This window comes from Chaetodon auriga, chromosome 12, assembly GCF_051107435.1.
Source record: "Chaetodon auriga isolate fChaAug3 chromosome 12, fChaAug3.hap1, whole genome shotgun sequence".
Taxonomy (NCBI): Eukaryota; Metazoa; Chordata; class Actinopteri; order Chaetodontiformes; family Chaetodontidae; genus Chaetodon; species Chaetodon auriga.
In genome coordinates, this window is record NC_135085.1 from 15,879,985 (window position 1) to 15,902,380 (window position 22,396).

Consider the following 22,396-nt stretch of genomic DNA (forward strand, 5'->3'; position numbering starts at 1 on the left):
GTTTGTAACAAGGAGAACATTTGCTCCAAAGCAGCTGCAGTGATACATGCAGTTCAATATGTTTTTTATCATATTATCATCTTTTTCTGTGAAAAAGGTGTAGTTCAGTTTACCAGAGAACATGTGGATCTGCTATAGGAAGTATGCGTTGGTTCTTTGGACATCCCAAAAAACAAAATTAGTATGACATGCAAGAAAACAAAACAGAGTATGAACATTTATAATGCTGGGCCACACATAATAAATTTGTCTTAACTAATCCATTGAAGTAATGAGGCCCCAGATTAAAGAAATAAAACTCTGCAGGTCTTTTAGTTTCCAGTTATTATGTGGAATGTCATAATGTTTATGCTGTCTGATTTACATTTGTTCCTCTGGGGAGCTGGGGTGTCGCATTGAATATAACCAGCTTTGTATAAGTCGTTGTGATCAGAGAGGGAAATAAGGGCAACTTGTTCAGCTGCTTCAGAGGTTTGACAATGGCTCAACTTCCCACTGGTTCACAGTTACTGCTGACATGGCAGCATCAACATCTGACCAACAACGTGCAAACATGGGAGAACAAACAGATGAGCGAGAAGATGTCTTTAATAACACACGTTGTGCAGCAAACAAATGACAAAGAAATGCAGTTTAATCTAGATGAAAACATTCAGAAATGTGAAAGATCATCTTTCAGTTTACACAAGGCGCTGACTCAGTGCAGAGATCAGTTAACTTTATATTTTAATTCCATCTTGCAGCCGCGCTTTGATCGCTGCGGTTGCACGTGGCTTTAGCCTCTTTTTTGAACCCTTGTGTTTCATGTGATTGAATTCGACAGAATTTACCCGTTGCAATGGCAACACGAGCTGCACACAAGAAGGAAGGAGAAAACGTGCTTTTGATTGTTTACAGTTCAGTTTGTTTCTGTGTTAGTTATGTGGTGCCATGTCCTGAAGCTTTGGGCATCCTAATACATAAAATAATATACGATAGAAGACCTTTAAATGAAACGTTAAGGCTGATCATGGACTTACATCCCCTGAAAACAGTACAGAGACAATATCTCTAATGTTTCATCTCATGTCAGCAACATGTTTCAAACAAATTGGGACAGGAGCAACTAAAGACTGGGAAAGATGTGGAATGCTCCAAAAACACCTGTTTGGATCATTCCACAGGTAAACAGGCTCATTGGTAACAGGTGAGAGTATCATGAGTGGGTATGAAAGGGGCATCCTTGAAGGGCTCAGTCGTTCACAAGGGAGGATGGAGTGAGGTTCACCACTTTGTGAACACATGATTGCATGAAGGAGATTACTACATGGGCTCAGGAACACTTTGGAAGACCTTTGTCTGTAAATACAGTTTGTTTGCTAATGATTCTGTTTTTATTGACATTTTATACAGCATCCCAGTTGTTTTGAAATCACATTTGTAACTATTAAATGATGGCACAGGAAAAAAATGTAAAAAAAAAAAATACTCATTTTATTACAATGTATGTAAGGCCATGGGCACAATAGAGTGAATAATGAAGTTAAAATAAAATATATATAAGATATAAATGATGAGCGACAACTGTATCTCCTCTAACTGCTCAAAAGCACAGATTTGAATACAGAAACCTTGTACAAAACAACATATTCTCAGGCCAAAGACAGCAAGTACCATAAATGATGAAGCTCTAAGAACATCTGACATGACTAAACCTGCACTCTAATCAAATCATCACACAGATTTCATTTAATGTTTCCCTCTGGGATAATGTATCTCTAAACTGTGAGATGGGGGAAATGATAAATGCTCAGCAGCTGCTGAATTAAACTTGTTAATTGTGTACTGTTTCACAAGTCTCAAACTATCCACTTCTGTTAAAATTATAATGATTCGTAGGGGTTTTGGTCTCAAATTCTACAAGGAATACTAAAAAGTGACAATTTGAGCCAGCTCTAATGCCTTCCATATATGCTCAGATTGATATCCATAGTGTGATTACGTTAACCGTTTCAGCCCTGCTGCTTGTCAGTAACAGCTTATGAGACTCCGCTTACACACAGACCTCAGCACCCAGACCTCCAGAGAGAATAAATAGAGAAAGGATCGACCCATTTTCTTAATGCTTTCACTGTCATCACTCACACTGGGATGACGTCAAAGCCCCATTCAGTGTGGAAACTTTCCCCATTTGCCAGCGAGACTACATCCCTATCTCAACCCCACCCTCTGTGCTGCAGTGTTTACCCCATTTCCCCTTTTTTGTCTAAACATGAGAGAGGAGTTAAGTGGTTAATACTCACACAGATGGCGTGCATGAAGTACACATTTCTGCTTTCACACCAAAACGGTCTCACCTGGACTATCAAACCAAACCTGTAACGGTAATAACTGAAATGACTTTTGATGCAAATATGAAAGCGAGGTTGGAACTGCATCAGTTTTCAAACACGAGGTCTCCTCAACTGAACAGCAGGGGAGGCCCGGGACCCTGACTGGCACCCGTCCTCAGTCACTACACGATGCATTAATGCAAAGTCTTTTTGGAACATCTGCAAATAGTCTTTATACTTCATACTGTGAACTTTTGCACATTCGCTGGTCAATATTTAGCACATTCCTTTACAGAACTGTACAGCTCTTTCACTTCAATAACATACTTATATGATACATTTAATCTGTTATTGTTGATTTTAGATTTATTCTTCCTGACTTGCAGTACTTTTCTACTTATTGCGTGTAGTGATATGCACCAAAACACCAAGACAAATTCTATGTATGTGAAAATCTACATGGCAATAAACCTAATTCTGATTCAGAATATCAGTTTGTCCCTGCTGTTGACTAAAAATGCAGCTGATAACAATGGTTGGCCAACTCAAGGGGAAAAGTACAGAAACAATATTGCATGACAAAAATACACACATATGATTTGATCCATGAGAAATTAAGTGAGTTAATTGCATATCTGAATAGGTAGAAAATATGATTGTACTTTTCTTATTTTGAGTCTTTGAAAGTATATTTCTGGTTTCTGAAGAGGTGAGGAAAACAGGATTACCTGTCTATCCTCCACCTGCGGATAACCTCTCGTGCTTGAAATTTTTATTGCTTCTTCAACACATTTTTTTTGCCAGTTGTTTGGCAGCTCATTCGTTTCACCTCCGAAGTGACGAGACTAAAATAGAAACTTTCCAAACCAGCAACAGGCAGAGGCCTGCGTTCATTCCTTCGTTCATTGCTGCTTCTGCTCCCAGGAGACATGAGAGAACTTGAACTTTGTTTACTGCCACCTTTAAATTTGCATCTAACAGATCAACTATATTTAAGCGTATCAAAGGGTGACGGAAATGACACATAAACAGGACATTTCCTACATGAGGTACTCGCAGATGAGAAGGCAGACTGTGTGCATTCAGAGGGTGGGACCACACATACATGAAGAAACATGTGGAGCCAAATATACATGAAGAAACTGATGGTGACTAAGAACACACACATGTTTGTGCAAAACCGTAACGCTCCAGTTAAATACTGAGACACTGGTAACATGGTTTCAAAACAGAGCTGTCAAAATACTGTAATTAGTGGCTGATGAAATATTTTGAGGTGGGATGTATTGTACAATGACAATAAACACACGGCTGCCATAAATAGCATGAAGTCATGCCTAGAATCAACCGAAAATTCTGTTTCTATTTCCAACCTTTGAAAACATCCCCACTCAGTGATCTCCACGCTCTCAGCATCGTAATCTTTTGCAAAACATCTCAGCATCTCAAATTATCGGCTGGCTCGCACGCAAAAGCCTTTTGTTTGCAGAGAGAAGGAGAGACAAGCCTTGAGCGTAGTTATGCAAACTAAATCCTCTCAGGCTGACATCTTCGCAGGGTTATTTTTAGACATCTTGCGGAATTTGCTGCAACAGTTTACATTGCTGAAATGCTGAGCAGGGTTTAAATATTTTTCTCAGGTGTTTAAAAAAAAAAAAGTGTCATAATCTGACCTGCTGTCTGCAGATGATTATTGGCTAATAAATGTGACTCATAAAAAGATGATGTATTGACTGAATTGATTGAAATAGACATGCAAAAATTTTACAGAACTACAGGACATGTATGTACATGTATGATACATAGCTGTTTTTCCCCAGGTTATGAGACTGAATAAATTAATTAATTAGACACACATTTTATTATACACACACACACACACACACACACACACACACACACACACACACACAGTGCAATCTAACCTCAACCTAACCGCGATATCCAAAGAATGACTGGCAGCAACCTTTTATTGCCTTTTATATTTATGTCTTACACATACTTCATTATTGTTCTGTCTTTTATACCAATTTAACTGTTGTTTTTTTGTAACAGGGCCTCCCAGCCGAAGTATTTCACATGATTATAGTTGTATAGCTGGAGTGACAAAAGATACCTTCAAACTGGAATCTAAGGAACCCCAGCACAGTATCGATTCTGGGGCCCTGCTTGAGACACCGTTTACTCAACATGAAGACAATACATGAACCAGCTTGCAAAGAACCGCTGGGACCAATTGCATAGCTCTGCTAACAACACTCAGCTCTGTTTAAATTTCGTTAAATCATAATAGGACACTAGTGTATCCAACAGATTACTCAGTCAACATAATTAATGACACGAGCAGAGAGGTTTCAAAACTCAACATGGACTCCGCAGTCGCATAGGGCAGCGTTTGGTGTTGTGCTTCCTGTGCTGCGTTCAGCCACAGCTTTGGTCTTTACACCTGCGGTCGACTCAGAATATGCATTTGTTCTTCCACATGTCCTCCAACAAGTGAGTGGAAAATTTTCCTCCACAACAACTGCAGACAGAGGGAACTCATTAGAGCTACCACTGGGCTCAGTCACCTTCCAGACAGCAAAGGAGCTTGGAGCTTAAAAAAATGTGGAAGAAAGTGATTGTTAGCAAGTGGAGGCCTCCAATATATTGTCTGCTACACCCACTAAACTCTAACTGCATGAAACTACTGCGTGTGTGTAGACAGGTATAACTATAGTGCATGATTCATAAGTCTGTGCATGCAGTTTATGATGTTGGCATCAGTTTGCAATTCTTGAATGTTTATGAAATGAACACAGTGCCAACAAATCACTGAACTGAAGTCTGACTGCATGCTTCACAGCGTCCTCATTTCGTCATATCAACAAGTGATACTTCAAGGCCAGAGTCAGAGTATACTGCACTCAAATACGCACTTCCACCTGAAAGGTATTTATCAGTTTCAGTGTGACAGGAAATATGGAGCGTTTGTGGACAGAGTGCACATGCTGCTCAAAGGCCGGTGTCATGATTTCACTGCTCCTGCTGCATCATTCTTCACATTGTACTTTCTCCTTTTTCATGGCTTACAGGTGTGTGTCTTAAAAACTGAGTTGAATGAAATGAATGAAAGCGGAAAGTTCTTATCTGATCTGGTGTCTGCAGAAAGGCATCACACTATAGTGGAGTCTAACATGCTCATAAATCACAACACTGAGAGAGTCATTGTGCCACTGACTAAGGAAGATGTGAAGACAGAGACATATGTCTAAACTCATTGTCCAAAGTTTAGTAAGTTTCCACAAGTGTATGTTTATATTATCCTTGTGGCCTAAATTTTCAGCAGTAAATAAAGTTGAACAAGCTGTTGGTAAAAAGATTTTGGTCCACGGTTTGAGTATCCACTTTCAAGAAATAAGTGGACAAACAGTCTAATCAGTAGTAAATGATTTATTAAGCAATAATGAAGCCAACAGTTACTTAGAACCCTTTACTGAAAGGCGCCTTACAGTCAGTGTATGAGGCACACGTATTCCCCTCCACTTCCACTTGTAAAGCCATAACAGATAAGGTTTTATTAAGCAGATCCTGATGCACAGGAGAACACACACAGTCACCCGATGGTCCCACAAGCTCCAACATGCAGTGACCAAAGTATTGAGCTCTTGCCATTGTGTGGTTAGCTTACAGGAATCCAACCTTTCAAAACAGTGACTTCAACCTGGATTGGGTGTCACAGACAGCACAAACAGATTATTACCTGAAAATCAAAACAGTCACACCAGCACAAACATGTGTAACGTACATGCAGAGACAGCTTGAAAAGTACTGAGTGCATAAACAAAAGTTAAACCACTTGTCACAGTAACAACATATAAGCAGCTCGTGTGATGTCAACATTGGTTTCCAGGTGGTGCATGAGGATATTATTTTTCCGTTTGGCTGTTTGGTGACACTGTTACAGCACGACCAATGAAACCAGTGATTTGGTCTGGTAATTTGCAGGAAACAGACTACCAATTATACACACATGGGTTATCAAGTTCAACGTGACTGCCAGATGAACCTGCAGTGAGTGAGTGGGAGGAGAGTGTGTCCGGGCTGAATGAGAAAGGAACACTCAGCTAATGTCAGAAGTGTCTTCAATGGGCCTGATCACCTATTGGCCTTGTTGCCATAATCACACTGTTTCCTTGGAATCACATCACAAATGACACTCCCCGTTCCAAAGTCGTCCAAGCCCTCAAGGCGGTTCATTGAGAAAGACATTACTTTTTTTCTTTTTAGGTGAATCCACTTTCTTGGCACTGAGCAACAGGGAGGACCAGACTCACTATTTGTTTTAAGAGAAAGAAACACAATAACAATGGTTTCTATGGGGGCTGTCAAGCTGGCATGAACATCCAAAGTGCACTATAACCAGAGCGCTTTGATGTGAGAGATCTCGAGAGCATGTGAATACCTACAGAAAGCATCTTTTCTCAGAAAGACTTGTTTAAATATCACACCCCAACCTGGAAAAATAGTGCATAACACTGTAAATCATTTCAATCCCTACATGAAAGGACAATTCTGGCTGTGATTACAGCGCTGCCTGCAATTGCCAAGTGATACTGTACTACCTGCAGGCACCACACCTTTAAATACAAAGGAAACATACGCCACCTGGTTGTCTCAGGTGAAATAGTCCCGAGGTGTGTGTCAGATCACATTTCACAGGTGAAGCGGTGATAAACCTGCACCTAATGGTGTTTTCAGTGAGCATCATTTCATGCTTTACTAAACACTAGATTACTGGGTCGTGATGAAACTTTTATTATGATCACAGATTTATTATAGGCTATCATGCACGCAATGTGAGCGTGTTTTGCGGTGCCCCAAATCTTTTGAAATCGTTTAACTCCGCCCTCTTGGGTTGGTCCTGAGGTGAGCCGGCTATAAACTGCTGCTCTCACACACGTGTAGGTGAGACGGGCTTCAGTACTCTGACAGGTATGATAGCTAAAAAGGACCTCGCTGGATTCAAGTCGTCTTGACGCACACAAGGTCCGGACTTTACGCGGAGAGATACTGGATAGATTTTCTACAGCACTGTCAAAGAGGAGAAATCGTCAGGAAGGATGAAGCTGGAGGTGTTGTGTGGAAGCCACTATGACATGAAACACTTGGAGGTGTCCAGTGATGCAGAGGGGAGTGTGCGCTCTCCTCTCTCTGCTGAGGAAGAGCTGGGGTCGGATGGTGACTGCGTGGCGCACAGCCCTCCACCTGTTACTCCGTGCACCGGCACCAAGTCCAAGCCGTACACACGGAGACCCAAGCCCCCGTTTTCGTACATCGCTCTCATCGCCATGGCTATCCGGGACTCCCCCTCTGGACGCCTGACTTTGGCGGAAATAAACGACTATCTGATGCAAAAGTTTCCGTTCTTCAGGGGCAGCTACACCGGCTGGAGAAACTCGGTCCGGCACAACTTGTCTCTAAATGACTGCTTTCTCAAAGTGCTCCGGGACCCGTCCAGACCTTGGGGAAAGGACAATTACTGGATGCTCAACCCGCACAGCGAGTACACCTTCGCTGATGGGGTTTTTCGGCGCAGAAGAAAGCGCATCGATAAAAAGTTAAGCAGGGAACCGGAGGTGTCAGAGCGCGCAGAGGAGCCGCTGGGCGTTCAGCAGCCTGCGCCCGCCACCAAGACTGTCTCATGTGTCAAGTTTACCAGTTCGTTTGCTATAGACAGCATCCTCAGCAAGCCGTTCAAGAGGGACTCACATGAAGAACGCCCACCTGTCCGTCCTGCCTTCACCTGGCCGTGCTACACCGAACTAATGATGCCTCATTCAAATACACCTGCCTCAGTTTCATACATCAAGCCACCCTGTCGCGTGGACTCCTGTGCTGCGCATGTGCCAAACTCCTACGACTATGGGCTGCTCTCACACGCTGTCTTGAGATACCGCAGATGAACACGGACTCTCTTTTTTGTTTTAATTTGATGATTCACACTCATCGATGTGCACTGATGATGGACATTGTGGTGACAAGGTGTTACACTTCCTTATTTTTGTACCTCTGGTCATTTCCCCTTTAAAGCGTCATCAGATTTGATATTTTATACACAAATCTTTATTGTAAATGTTACTGAACTGACCTTTGACGTTGTTGTTTGTTTAACAAACGTGTTGAAAATTTGCACTTTTGACTGTTTTTGTGTCTCTTTTTTTTTTCATCCAAAAACATGCCCTGTACAAGGAAATAAAGACGAACTAATGATGCTTTGTGTTTTCTATGGTCGTAACATTATTTTCTATCAAACTACAAAGCAATTAGTAGCTCTCCTGCAGCCAGATAAGGACGGACACATGTTTAAGACACCTGTTAGGCGCCAGTGCAATAATGTTTGTCGGGGCGTGCGTTCATGTGACTCTGCAAAATTCTTTGAGAGCTAATTGGTTGTAAGTGTTCCAGGGGCCTGCCAGCCTCTTCCTAATGTCAACGCCTCATGCTCAGCCGTTGCGTTACCCATGTTTTGTAAAAGATATTTTCCTTTATTATTAGGGAAGAAGAGGATCTTCTCTAGTTTGGACTAGAAAAAATACACTGTCACATAAACGGAGCACGTGCAGGCCTGCACTGTATACAACATCAATACTGCTAATAGTAATAAAATAGAATATATAGATAATATGAACGCAGCGTATTATTAATATCCGTTTCCCCCTCTAAAATTTATGATGCAAAAAGAAATTGCCTTATGTGTTTACTTTTCAGTGCTTATGAAGCTCGCTGATGCCGGATAGGGGCATCCAATATTTATGTTTTCTGTCTGGCTCTGCAAATAGCTGTCGCCTCAGTCACCACACATGCGCAGGAAGGGCTTCATACAAATCGTGCATCCTGAGCGAAGTCAACTCGAATCCACAATAGGAAGAAAAGTCTTCCAACTAGGTCCATTCTTCTGAGGCTAGAAAGTAAATTTCCTTCAAGGCAGCTGTGCATCCTGGACGCTGCGGGGTAACAGGTTTGATGTCGCACATATTCTGGGCGGATTGTGTTGAAGCTGCTGCTGGTGGATGAGAAATTACTTCACGTTCTCATAGAGGCAGCTTGCTCCGGGATGAAGTGACAGCAGGCGTGCGTAAAACTCCACAAAGGCACCAAAAAGGGGATATTTACAGTAGTAAAATTTGCAGAAAAGATATTGGACCATTTCACTGTCTGAGTCTTTTCTTGAGACTCTGTTTAGACCCTCTAATCAATTCATTTCTCCAGGGATGTAACCCAGGCTCCGAGAGGTAAACTGACACTTGTGCGCTGTGTGCGGTACGTTGGCACGCTGTGATGGAAAAAGCATGCTTCCTCTCATGTCAGAGTCTTAACCCTGAACAGATCCCAAACAAACGAGCACCGCACGACTCCTTCTCCCGTTCACCTTTGCAAAACACTACCAGCAGGCATCGTCGCTGTTTGCAGGTACATGTGAAGACGAGGGGGATTATTTTGATTTGTTCAACGGTGTCACTTTATTCATCACGGTATACAAGGCTATCAGATACTTAGCCTGACAAATGTATTCAGGGGTGTTTTGGAAAGTGAGTCGTGGGAGGAGATTTGTCTTACTCCACTGCGCTGCGTCCGGCTTCTAGTCTGGACCCTGGCCAGATGGGGAGGGAGTAGTTCCTGGCGATTTCTTGGAGGGATTTTGGGGGGGATCGAGGGGCAGAGAGAGATTTAAGAATTGATAGGTGGTCGAGTTGTGTTTGGCCGGGTGGATATGCGCAAGCAAAGTCGAGGAGCTTTATTTCCCCTCTCTTATGGGATCATTACCGGCAGCGATGGCCAGAGAGAGGAAGGAGGAACAGCGGCTGGTGATTTTGACGGTTAGAAACGCGCAGAGCATCGCAAAGGGACACTGACCTTTTAATCATCGCATTAGAGAACCTTTGACAGCGTTTAAAATATAGGAAAAATCAGTTGCCGCGGTGGTTTACAGCCCCCACAGTGAAGGGATCTAAAAACCATGACGACCGAGAGCTCCAAGCAACTTTTGGATCCATCTAATCCTCTGCGCTCCAGCCCAGCGGCCGGTGCTCTGAATGCAGCTCTGCTGAGCGCGCAGCCGGTGATGGAGAGCGCGCAGAACGCGTCAGCCAAGTGGAAGAAGGGGAACTCTGGCTTGAGGCGCCCCGAAAAGCCTCCCTACTCATATATCGCCCTCATTGTGATGGCAATTCAGAATTCACCGAGCAAGCGGCTTACTTTGAGTGAAATCTATCAGTTCTTGCAGGCCCGCTTCCCTTTCTTCAGGGGATCATACCAGGGATGGAAAAACTCCGTCAGACACAACCTGTCTCTGAACGAGTGTTTTATAAAGCTGCCCAAAGGTCTCGGTAGGCCTGGCAAGGGACACTACTGGACCATCGACCCGAGCAGTGAGTTTATGTTCGAGGAGGGCTCCTTTCGTCGCAGACCTCGGGGGTTCCGTAGGAAATGTCAAGCTTTGAAGCCAATGTACAGGATGATGAATGGTATCGGGTTTGGTCCCTCCATGCTGCCGCAAAACTTTGATTTCCAATCACCTTCGGGCTCATTAGCATGCCATAACAGCTACAACATAGACTTGATGGGTAATGCAGTGCCAGGTGGCTTCGAGGGACTCGGAGGGGGACATCACGTCCCACACATGTCATCAGGCTCCGGGTCATCCTACATGGCCGCATGTCAGGTCGCCTCTTCTGCGGACTATTGCCCGGACAGCAGCAGCAGCCCCCTGCAGTCCTCCCCGGCGATGGTAGGCACTCTGGACTGTCAGTCTCCTTATGCAAATACAGCCTCACACTGGAGTTCACCTGGTGTATCTTCATACATCAAACAGCAGCAGTCGCTGGCATCAAGCACTCCCTCTTCTTCTGCTCTACACTCGGGAATGTCATCTTACTCCCTGGATCAAGGCTATCTGCATCATAATGCACGGGATTCCTCCGAGATTTCAGGTAGAGCCTCGTTGAATAACCTCATGCATAAATTGTAAATACTTTATTTTCTGACTCCTATTTTGCACCATAGTGAGTCATAAGAATGCTTAACGTGAAACTGTGGTGATGAGTTATCAGCCACGGCTCTTTGCTTAAAGACTTAACATACAGTACAACTATTATCAAATCTGTAGAAATTCTATTTTGATAATGTATTTTTTTTAAATTAAATCTTTTGCATTGGATGAGCAATAACAGGCTACAAAAATGCACATGCGAATCAAATTTTGACTCATATACTAACAAACTGTCCAACCTGAGGGAACCTTTCTGGAAAAGCATTAAAATAAAACACAGAGAAGTAAACTAATGTGCACTAATTGGTCAGACATGGGCGAAATTTAGACCTTTGCTTTTCAGTTCTTAGCATTTACCATAAAAACCATGTCTGAAGGTCGCCCCATAAGAGTTTAAATTTCTGACCATTTAATGGTATTTTCAAACTCTTCAGAGGCCTCTGTTCTGTGGAACGGATAGAAAAGGTTAAATACACAATAAAACCTGAAGAAGTAACGAAAATAAACACAAACGTATTCCCAACAGTGGAAAAAAAAAAAACCCAATTACTTTTATTCAGTTTAAGCGCACCTTCATGAAGGCCTTTAACTTGAGGCACAGCGGTGCAATAATCAGGATATTTACCTTCAGAAGTATTGTTGTTATTTTCTCATTTTGTTTCACTTCGGGTATTTTTCCATTGTCCTTTAATGCACATAACAGAACTTTAGAATAAATAAATCACCCTCATGGATGTTTTACAGCTATCACCTGATGTTTTGTTTATGGTGAATGAAAGATTTTCTTTTGTTTAAAACATCCATCTAATAAGAACACGTGAGCGTTGCTCAGCTGTGAAAACGGCTGCACAGCATCTGCACCAAAGATCATTTTCACCATGAAGTGTCACCGCAATTTTAACAGCAGTTACAGCTGCAGACTTGATGGATTATTACAAATCATTAAAGACGAATTGCATGAAAACCTTCATTAATGTTTTACTAATATTTCTATGCTTACCTGCGGGACTTGATGGTTAATTAGCAAGTAACAAAATCTACGATGACCTATTAATGATTACCAATATTACTTAGAACTATGACCAAATAAAAAGGATAAACATCAGCCACAGGATTTAGCACATAAGTTTTTCCAAATAAATATTTTGTAACTGATCTATGAAGCGTTAGTCAATGATTTTAACCATCAATAGATACAGCCTAAAACAATTCAGCAGGGGCACCAACAAATATTAGCACACATTACTGAAAACGTAAATTATTTATTTTTTTATGTTATTGGGGAAAAATAATAAGCATTAAGCATAAAAACATCCAGATTGAACCTGGCTGAAGAAGTGACCGTCTGACCTGATGTGTGCTGTGTGTTACAGTGGGACTGTCTCGGTATTCTGGTCACTCAGCTCCTGTGTGTGACAGGAAGGACTTCGTTTTGAACCTAAACGGAATCTCCTCTCTTCATCCCAGCACCGGCGGATCTTACTACCATCAGCTTCATCACCACCACCAGAGCGTCTATCAGGACGTAAAGCCGTGCGTCATGTGACCAGACACCGTAGCTGTCTCCTCTCCTCAAGCTTCAGGTGGAGTTATTTCAGCGGGATCTTTGGTGAAACGTTACTCCCTGCGGATCAGGGTCGAGGCAGAGACACTTTGACCTTGTTTTAAACAGTTTTGCTATGATGTGAGGACTCTCACGACATTGACTTTACACACGTGGTGAAGCAAATAGCAACATTTTCACGGCAGTAATACACAGTGTAGACATACCTGGATTCATCTTTATTCATGCACTTAATTTTGTTTTCCTGAAATTGCTGAAACTGTTGCTGATTTCCTGCAGAAAGCCATTAAAGAGATTTATTTTAAGGGATCATTTGGAGGCGTTTAATGTCTTTAGCAATAAATGTTTCTAATGAAAACTTTTTTTTTTTATTACTTTGATCCACTCTGCAGTTCTCTTTCTCTTTTCTCCTTCTTCTTTCTCTCCACTACAAGAACCTGATTGTTATCATGATCATGATTAAATTACCCAAAGTGACCCAAAATCTGATTAATCTTAAAATGCATTCTAAACGGTCTGTGGACGATTTCAAACACTTCCATATTTCCCTTTATTCCTGGCCCTTCAGGTTGAGTTTGACTTGGTTCCCTCTGTAATTTGCGACCAATAAATAAAAAAAAAAATACTTTAAAGTACATATATATTATATCAGAGACATCGTCGTTCACTGCCATCACGATATTCCAATGTTTTATCATCTAATAAACATGGTCTCTTATTTTCCGACTGGAAAGCCGATGTGCTGAACTTATCATCAGTTTTACATGAGGAAAAAAATGGCTTATTTATTTATTCATCATCCTGTCGCATTTTGTGTTGGGAAAAAACATTTAAAATGAGTTCAAGAAATAACCCTTCTTTGAGGATGTTCAGACGCTGAGGACAAGTGAAGTGTGGGTTGACCTCTCTTATAAAACAGGCTATAATAATATAGGACATCTGTATTACTCTAATATATTCGATTGTTATTAAATGAATCACTAAAGAGAAAGAAAGAAGACAAAGGGCGCACTGGATGAACACCTCTTGGATGAAACCCGTCCTTCAGTCCTGTTGGTTTTCACGGGACTGTAGCGCCGCCTCGTGGTGACTGAATATATCATAACATTTCTTTTAAGAGATTAAAATGTTGTGCAGAATAATCAGTTGATCATTTAGAGTAGTCTTAGACTTTTGAATATAACGATGATGTTTTCCATGCCTCTTATCCACTAATCGTCAGATTGGAGTGAAATCCCTCTGATGAGGGTCTCATTCCGCGAGCTTTACCTGAGAGTCACCTGAGATACACTTCAACAAAGTGACGCGATGAATCCAGTCCTGACTGCTCCTAAACTCTGGAAGATGGATCTAAAGAGTCATGGATGATTGATTACAAAAGATTTCTAGACAGATCGATGTTTTAACTGCGTGAAGATGTGTCCATTATGGCTTTTTCAGCCGCCGGATATAATCTATCCTACCAAAATAAAAGGCTACTGATTTAAAACATAAAAGCTGTGCCGTCAACGTGGTTTAACCAATGCTACGTGTTAGTCCATCAAACGCAGTTTGATCAGTACATCACTTTTTTTTCTTGCATATGATGATGCTGTAATAAGTCTAGAAACATCAGATGCCTGCAGTCTGTGATGCGTTTTTATTATCATTTTATACGATGAAGAGTCCTGGTCTGAGAGGTCAAATAGAAATTGCATTATTGAAATGCATGTTTGAATTACATGTGTTACACATACAGCTTGTATACAAAATGTTGACAATGGAGGCTGTTGGACCATTGCTACACAGATTAGAGTGACAATGATGATGAGGATGATGATGATGATGATGATATCTCTAAGAGTGAGGGCAGGCTGACTGTTACATTAGCAGCGTATTAATGTCTCTGCTGTCCGTGGTGCTGAACAGAATTATTAATACATTTTAGCATATCTGTGATCCAGGCTATATATATATTAAAAATACATGTCCCAAATTAACTCATCAAACTTAGTAAAATGAGAGAGAAGCAGAACTGTTACACTGACAAAACATAAACTGCGCATTCAACACTCAGAGATTTCAGCTTGTTGAAGTTTTGTGATACTTTGCTGAGGAAGTAAGTTTAAGAAAGTAAATATGAATAAATAAATTAAATTACCATTTACCAAATACCATCTGACATCAAATGAACTTTTCTGTGTTAGACCTCTGTCAGCGACTGGAAGTGATTACATTATTTTGATTACATTTCTTTCTTTCTTCTTTCTTTTATCTATCTGTTCATTTGCTGCCATTAGCCGTGACCTCCTGGAACGTGTCATGTTACAAACCTCTGCAGTGAGTTAGTCATTCACTGGGCAGAACGGCTGCTTGTCTAAAAATGTCTTAAATGCAAATGTACAAATATTCAACCGTTAGTCATGAATTTGTTTTATATCTGCACCTGCGTGTTTTACGGTGAGTCTCAGTTATGTTTAAAAAGGAAAACACAGAGTTCACAATTATTCACGATCCCAAATCATTTATGGATTTTATTTTATTTTTATTTTTGTTTTGTGGGGGGTATTATTATTATTATTATTATTATTATTATTATTATTATTATTAGTAGTAGTAGTAGTAGTAGAGGTAGTAGTAGTAGTATTGTTGTTGTTGTTGTTGTTTTGAAAAAAAAAAAATCTTAAAAAGTGAAGTGCTGGCACCATGAAATTGAATGCCATCATACAGACAAAAGCAGTTTAATGCAGAGTTTCTAATATAGAAACACACAGTCTAATTCGTTTTAAGAGCATTATTATCTGACCTCTATATTACTATAATTATTACCCGTGTGAGACTGCTGCCACATGCTCTTCACCAAAGTATTAATGTACCTCACATGCTGTAATATTTCATCAATAATACACACTGTGAAAACTACCTTCAGTGACTTAGTTCTGGCTGGATGTCCCCATAAGATTTAAAGGAAATGATGCCCTTTCTGGGGAAAAAAAACAGTATGGAAATTGGAAACAAAACATTGGCAAAAATGCATAAATTAATTCAAATTGAATTAATATGATCGTTGAAGTATGAGTAAAATAAAAAGAGTAAATAAAATAATAATAATTAAAAAAAAAAACAAAACTGGTGTGCTGATGCTGCCAACCTACAACACCACTTTCCATCATGTTTTGTACAGCTGATCGCCCCTGCACATCATCATCATCATCATCATCTTCATCATCATCATCATCATCATCATCATCATCATCACTGCTGTTTTGGTGCCCGCATGATCAAGAGAAGGAAGCAGAGGATGATGGAGAAAGTCATAAATTAGAAAAGGAATATGCAATACGTGGCCTGTTTGATGCAGTTTACCAATTTAACAGAAAACGTCACTGAAAAGAATGACACAGATATAAACAGCCTCTTAGAAATTCTACACACCACAGTATCACAAATATTACAGTGCTTTGAAGTAATTAGAATATGTGTCGATGCAGGAAAAACAGGAGGTATAAAAGTGTTCAGATTCATTAAATAGATGATGGTTTTGCAAACATGAAAAGTCTGAAAACAAAACCGTTCCTATAACAGTGTGTATGTAGTGTAACTCACTGATCATGGGTGGCAGACAGAGTACAGTGAATGCATCACATCATCCACTGGTGGAAAGTAAGCACATTTACTAAAGTACTGCACTTAAGTACAGTTGTGAGGTACTTTATATTTTACGGTTCAACTCCACTACAGAGGCAAATAGTATTCTTTTTAGGCCATCTATCTATCTATCTATCTATCTATCTATTTATCTATCTAATTTATTCAAGGTCATGGTCCCCCTGATCTCACCGCTGACGCCCCCCTTTCTCTTCAGTAATGTGAGATTGCGCAGCACTGATTTAAGCATGTAGTACTGAAACAGACCGCGAGGTGGCAGTAGAGTCTCATTAATGTTCTGCATCCTCCGCCTGCTGGAGGTTCTTATGGGACAATAGATCAAACACCATACACGCGTGCACACGCGCCATACAAAGTGACAGATGTTGATTAGGTAAATTAATCTCAATAGTATTTATCATTTATGAAATGAGTGATCCTGATTAAAATCAATAAAAAAAACGCTTTATGGTTTGTGAAACGCAAACAATATGAATGACAGTACCGATCGGTCTTAGTTAGTGACCTATTTTTTCCAAATAAATGACCTTTAATGGTAGCATCTGGTCAGTGATCCGTTATTTTTTCATTTGTCTCCGAAATGTATGTTTGAAACTTGTGTTATGAAACAGTTGATGGCCATTAAAGAAGGGACTTCATGAGGGTTTTCAATAAATTACTCCAATTAAGTTACAACAAATCAGTGCAGGCTGAGTGAGGAAATCACTAGAGGGAGCCAAAATCATAGTTATGACTGACTTCAGTGGACTCTTTTTTTCACCCAGTTCAATTCAAAGGCCTTTATTAGAAAGTATCGATAACAATGTTGACAAAGCATCAAAATACTGATTTGTCCTACAATTTGTGCAGTACACAAAAACAGGGAGCTGTAGTCTCTCTCTCTCTCTCTCTCTCTCTCTCTCTCTCTCCCTCAATCTATCATCCATCCATCTGTCATCTATCAATTAGTTTCTAAAATTTCAGCACTGTGAATTTGATTTAATTTTGAATCTCAATATTTGTTTTTTCTATCTTAACATCAGCATATGGCCGATTTAGTGCATAACAGACCGTGTTGTTTAATTGTAATTTATCTATATAATAATCTATAATATTCCCTTTGTCTGATTATTTACTCAGATCTCGGCCTTTTTATTTTACAAGCAAACCTTTGCACTGAGGGAAGATCAAGTGGTACAAATACACAAAAAACAAACAAAACAAATAAACCTAAACTAACATTAAATTGAATTAAAATGTAGCTCAAGCAATTTTAGAACAAGATTCTCCGTCACCATAAAACAGAAGAATTATCTGAATAATAATTCTGCTCTTATTCTATTGTAATTACGTTAAAAACGGCCAAAAGCCATCAAATGTTTCGCATTTCGCATTCAGTTGTGTTGGTTATTTTGACATGCAGTTTTCCACCGGGCTTCACTCGTGGACACCTTAAATAATACAGAGTTAAGGAGGACTGGGTGGGCAGGCCGTGGTATTAAGTAAAAAGCCCGTCGTGAATTGTGTAAACAGCCCGGGGCGGTGGAAAAAGTTCATGCCCGGGTCCATGTAAGGAGAAACCGGCGGAGCACCAGGCCACTGCACGGACATTTAATTAAGACGACCTGCAGAGGATTACAGCGATATTGGGACTGTAACTTTGCCTCACAATGAGCATTTACAATTTCATGCACAGCCGCCTCTGACAGCAGGGCCATGCAGAGGCCTCCGGGGTCGGGTTATTCTATCTTTGCTCCAAATCTTATTTAATTTCAAAACTCAGCCTTAAAAAGAATTACCTGATATAAAACTCCACAGTCTGCTGTAAAACACCTTCTAATCTCTCCGAGGACTTTCTTTTTTTAATCAAAGGTGAACGGAGGAGTGCCTTTTGTTTATTCGGCTGCAGGGACAATAAAGGGGCCTCCAGCATCACAATACAACAGATAAGCAAATGTAAGGTGTCACGGTCATCCCGTTTGGTTCCCCGTCTTTTAAACCGTTTCCCTGAAAAAACTCTCACACCTTTCGGGCCCAAACTGTCTTTAATTCCCGCCGTAATGAGATCTCACCTTTACCACCCACTGCCAGCGATGCGAGGCTCTGCCCTGCTTTGATCTGCTGCTGGTGTTGAGGCGCTTGGCTAATAAAACGCACTTTTAAAGACGTTGAAACTGCGCGTAATTTGGGGTTATTGGCGTTTCTATCTGTTCTAATAAAAAAAAGAAATAAACGTGGAAATGTTTAATGTTGTTTATTAGTTTTCATATTAGGAGCGACAGCCAAATAAATTCACAGCACGCCTTGCGTAAATTGTGACTTTTTTCAGAGAAACATTTTGTTAAATTGAATTTTATAATATCCAGATGAGTGCACAGATATTAGACTTTTATATTCTAACGATAGCTCTGTTGCTTTCAGACACATACAGGTCTGATAGAGGGTGTCTTTCGAGGGGATAAAGCCCTCCATGGTCTCATCTTGAACATGTGAGTCGCTCTGTCACGTCTGGAGTCTCGGCTGGAGTGGGCTGGGAGTTAACCGACACCTCCTCTTGCTTTTTCTAAAAAACCCCGAGTGTGGCCTGGAGCTTTGCGCTCCCTCCGCACGGCCTGCCTCCCCATTGGACGAGCCGTGCACTTTCGGGGAGGAGCTCCACTGGCAGCAAAAAGGAGGAAAGAATTTAACTGCGCAAAAGTCCTGTCCTGTGTGGTGACGGATTTCCAAAGTTCAGAACTTTTCAATGTGCGTTTCGTAGAGACACGAAGATGGGGACGGCTTAAACACCGCTCAGCTCCAGCACGCCGCGCTATTGTTGAGATTTTCTCTTTTTTTCTTTTGATCTGAGCAGTGAGGGACTGTGATTTGAGCGCCTCAGCCTTCAGAGGAGGGAGAAGTGGAGCTCTCCGTCTGCCTATTTTGGAGCTTTATTTTCGGATCAAACTGAAGACATGCAGGCTCGCTACTCCGTCTCCAGTCCCAACTCGCTGGGCGTCGTGCCGTACATCAGCAGCGACCCGAGCTACTACCGGGCCGCTGCCGGTGGGGGATACACCGGCATGCCAGCACCTATGAACATGTACTCTCATGCGGCTCATGACCAATACCCCGCCAGCATGGCTCGGGCGTATGGACCGTACACCCCCCAACCTCAGCCCAAGGATATGGTCAAGCCCCCCTATAGTTACATTGCGCTCATCACCATGGCTATCCAGAACTCGCCCGACAAGAAGGTGACCCTGAATGGGATTTACCAGTTTATCATGGAAAGGTTTCCGTTTTACCGAGACAACAAGCAGGGCTGGCAGAACAGCATCAGGCACAATCTGTCTCTGAATGAGTGTTTTGTCAAGGTGCCCCGTGATGATAAAAAACCTGGTAAAGGCAGCTACTGGACCCTGGACCCGGACTCGTACAACATGTTCGAAAACGGGAGCTTCTTGAGGAGGAGACGACGGTTCAAAAAGAAGGACGTGCAGAAAGAGAAAGAAGAACGGCTGCAGAAGGATGCGCCGCCGAGGCTGCAAGGCCGGGACCAGGAGCAGCCGGTGCAGCCGGGCTCCAAGCCTGTGAGGATCCAGGATATTAAGACTGAGAACGGGACAGTCACGCCACCGCAGGCCGACTCGCCCTCTTTGAGCACCGTGCCCAAAATCGAGAGCCCGGACAGCAGCAGCATGTCCAGCGGGAGCCCTCACAGCATCCCCTCCAATAGGTCCATAGGCATGGACAGCTCCGAGCACCACCAGCACCACGGCCAGGCCTCGACGCAGGGCTTCAGCGTAGACAACATCATGACCTCCCTCCGGGGGTCTCCACAAGGGGCCACCGAGCTCACCTCCAGCCTCACCGCCTCCACCAGGACAGGTATAACACCGTCTTTGTCCTTAAACTATTCTCCAAGTCAGACATCTGTCTATAGTTCACCCTGTAACCAAAACTCCATCTCCACTACCTCCAATGCAACCTATCATTGTAATATGCAAGCCATGAGCTTGTACGCCGGGGACAGATCTAGCCACTTGGCACCGAGCACCACCGTGGACGAAACTTTGCCAGATTACTCAGTCACTACCACCTCATCCTCCCTGAGCCACGGTAACCTAAACTCTGGGCAGGAGGGCCACCATCCCCACCAAGGGAGGCTGACCTCATGGTACCTCAACCAGGCCGGAGACCTGGGCCATCTGGGCGCAACGTACCCAGCACAGCAGCAGAACTTCCATTCAGTCCGAGAGATGTTTGAATCCCAGAGAATTGGCTTGAATAATTCACCGGTGAATGGGAATAACAGCTGTCAGATGTCGTTCCCACCGAGCCAATCCATCTATCGCACTTCGGGAGCTTTCGTGTATGACTGCAGCAAGTTCTGACCAAAAAAAAAAAAAAAAAAAAAGCTCAATATTTTCCTCACGGTGTTTGAACTCTGTCAGTAAAATCCAACATTTTCCCTCTTCTCCCCTGCCCACACCACATGGACTAACATGAGACAGAAAAGAAAAACAGAAAAGACTTGATCTTTTTCTAAAGAACAGTGTTACTGCAAATAACACGTAAGTCTCTCTTCGCTTTTGTGGCTTTATATATGTTAAGGATGTGTCAGTTTTCATGGACGTGTACATTGCATATAGTAATTTATTTCTAAAATGTAGCCGGATATTATGGACCAAACACCAAAAAAAGTGTTTCGAAATTGAATTGCCTTAATTGTCCAAAAAAATTTGTTCCATTATAAAAGTAAGAAAAAGGAACGTGTAGCCTATATCGCCGTACTATTTCAAAGATTCTTCCTTTGTTGAAAAGTATTTTGAAGGATTTGTTTGTTTGTTTAATAAATTGTCATTTTATGTGAGTTAAAGTTACGCCTCGTTTCTTGCAGACTTGAATACAGTCAGTCTGGCCCGTGTTAGTGTTCTGTGGAGGGTAAATCGGCCTCGTTCATCTGATTTGACCCTCTGAGATTTTCTTATTTCTTTAATATGTCTAAAATAAATGAAAGATGCTTTGACTGCAATCTGCTGCACAGATTCAGATCTTACATATTTTTAATCTCAAAAATTTACTTACTCTTCGAATGATGCCCTAGAAGCAAATATTCGCCTCTCATGCCATTGAGGAAAAAAAAAAAAAAAACTTTGAGGAAACTTAAAAAAACAAAGTTTGACGCACGCGTCCAAAGAGAAGCCCCCTGCTGATAATATGTTTATTTCTAGCTTTTTAACGTGCATATTTCACTTCCTGTTTCGATTTTTATTGTCAAATTAGAAGCGCTGAGGGCTTAATGGGAGATGATGAGGGTTGATGTTGACCTGAGGCCTAGACCTGGGAACCAGCCTGCGCGCAGCACAACTTTGTTTCGGATCGCGTTGTGTGTTTACTGGCGCATACCAGCGCTTACTTAATATCATACCACACATGCCAAAGATAGTCCCGTTGTCACTTCAGTCTTGATGTTTGAATTCTCACCAGTCTGACACGTCGCGGACGTGAAAGGAGACAACCACCGCCAGGCTTTATTATACCTAACTCATCCCAGTCATTTTAGCTGGGAGATATTAAACTGCAAGAGTGAGTATAGATTATTAAATTGGCTTTTATGCACTTCAAGTGTCAGATTGATGTTTTGTTGTGATCCTAGTTGGCAGATTTTCTCAGAAACAGCTTTAAGGGGTTGTTTTCCCTCAGTGATATTAATGAATGGAAATCAGTCTCTTTTAATCACGTTCAGTGGAAACTCACAAACAGGCATTCATTTAGTACTATTGTGCAGATGCATGGGAATTGTTTAATAGAAATACAATACTGTTGTCCTTCAGCTCCAGCCGGCGATCAAGGCAGGGTTTTTAAATTTATTCTTTTAAT

General features: G+C 41.7%; 3 protein-coding genes across 4 annotated transcripts; all 3 read left to right on the forward strand.

Moving 5' to 3' along the window:
• Positions 1-7,275: 7,275 nt before the first annotated feature.
• Positions 7,276-8,572, forward strand: foxq1a (forkhead box Q1a). The gene has a single exon (XM_076745583.1). The coding sequence runs from the start codon at positions 7,415-7,417 to the stop codon at positions 8,255-8,257; it is 843 nt and encodes a 280-aa protein (XP_076601698.1). The 5' UTR covers positions 7,276-7,414; the 3' UTR covers positions 8,258-8,572.
• Positions 8,573-10,032: 1,460 nt separating this feature from the next.
• foxf2a (forkhead box F2a) lies at positions 10,033-13,343 on the forward strand. Of its 2 annotated transcripts, none has more exons than XM_076745312.1 (2): positions 10,033-11,284; positions 12,717-13,343. In XM_076745312.1, exons 1-2 carry the CDS (start codon positions 10,312-10,314, stop codon positions 12,887-12,889), a joined length of 1,146 nt encoding a protein of 381 aa, XP_076601427.1. In that variant the 5' UTR covers positions 10,033-10,311; the 3' UTR covers positions 12,890-13,343. The 2 variants fall into 2 exon arrangements, with proteins under 2 accessions (XP_076601427.1, XP_076601428.1); XM_076745313.1 differs by having other exon boundaries at positions 10,039-11,284; positions 12,811-13,220.
• A 5,911-nt stretch (positions 13,344-19,254) lies between these two features.
• foxc1a (forkhead box C1a) lies at positions 19,255-21,386 on the forward strand. The gene is made up of 2 exons (XM_076744113.1): positions 19,255-20,401; positions 20,522-21,386. Exons 1-2 carry the CDS (start codon positions 19,486-19,488, stop codon positions 20,905-20,907), a joined length of 1,302 nt encoding a protein of 433 aa, XP_076600228.1. The 5' UTR covers positions 19,255-19,485; the 3' UTR covers positions 20,908-21,386.
• Positions 21,387-22,396: the final 1,010 nt, after the last annotated feature.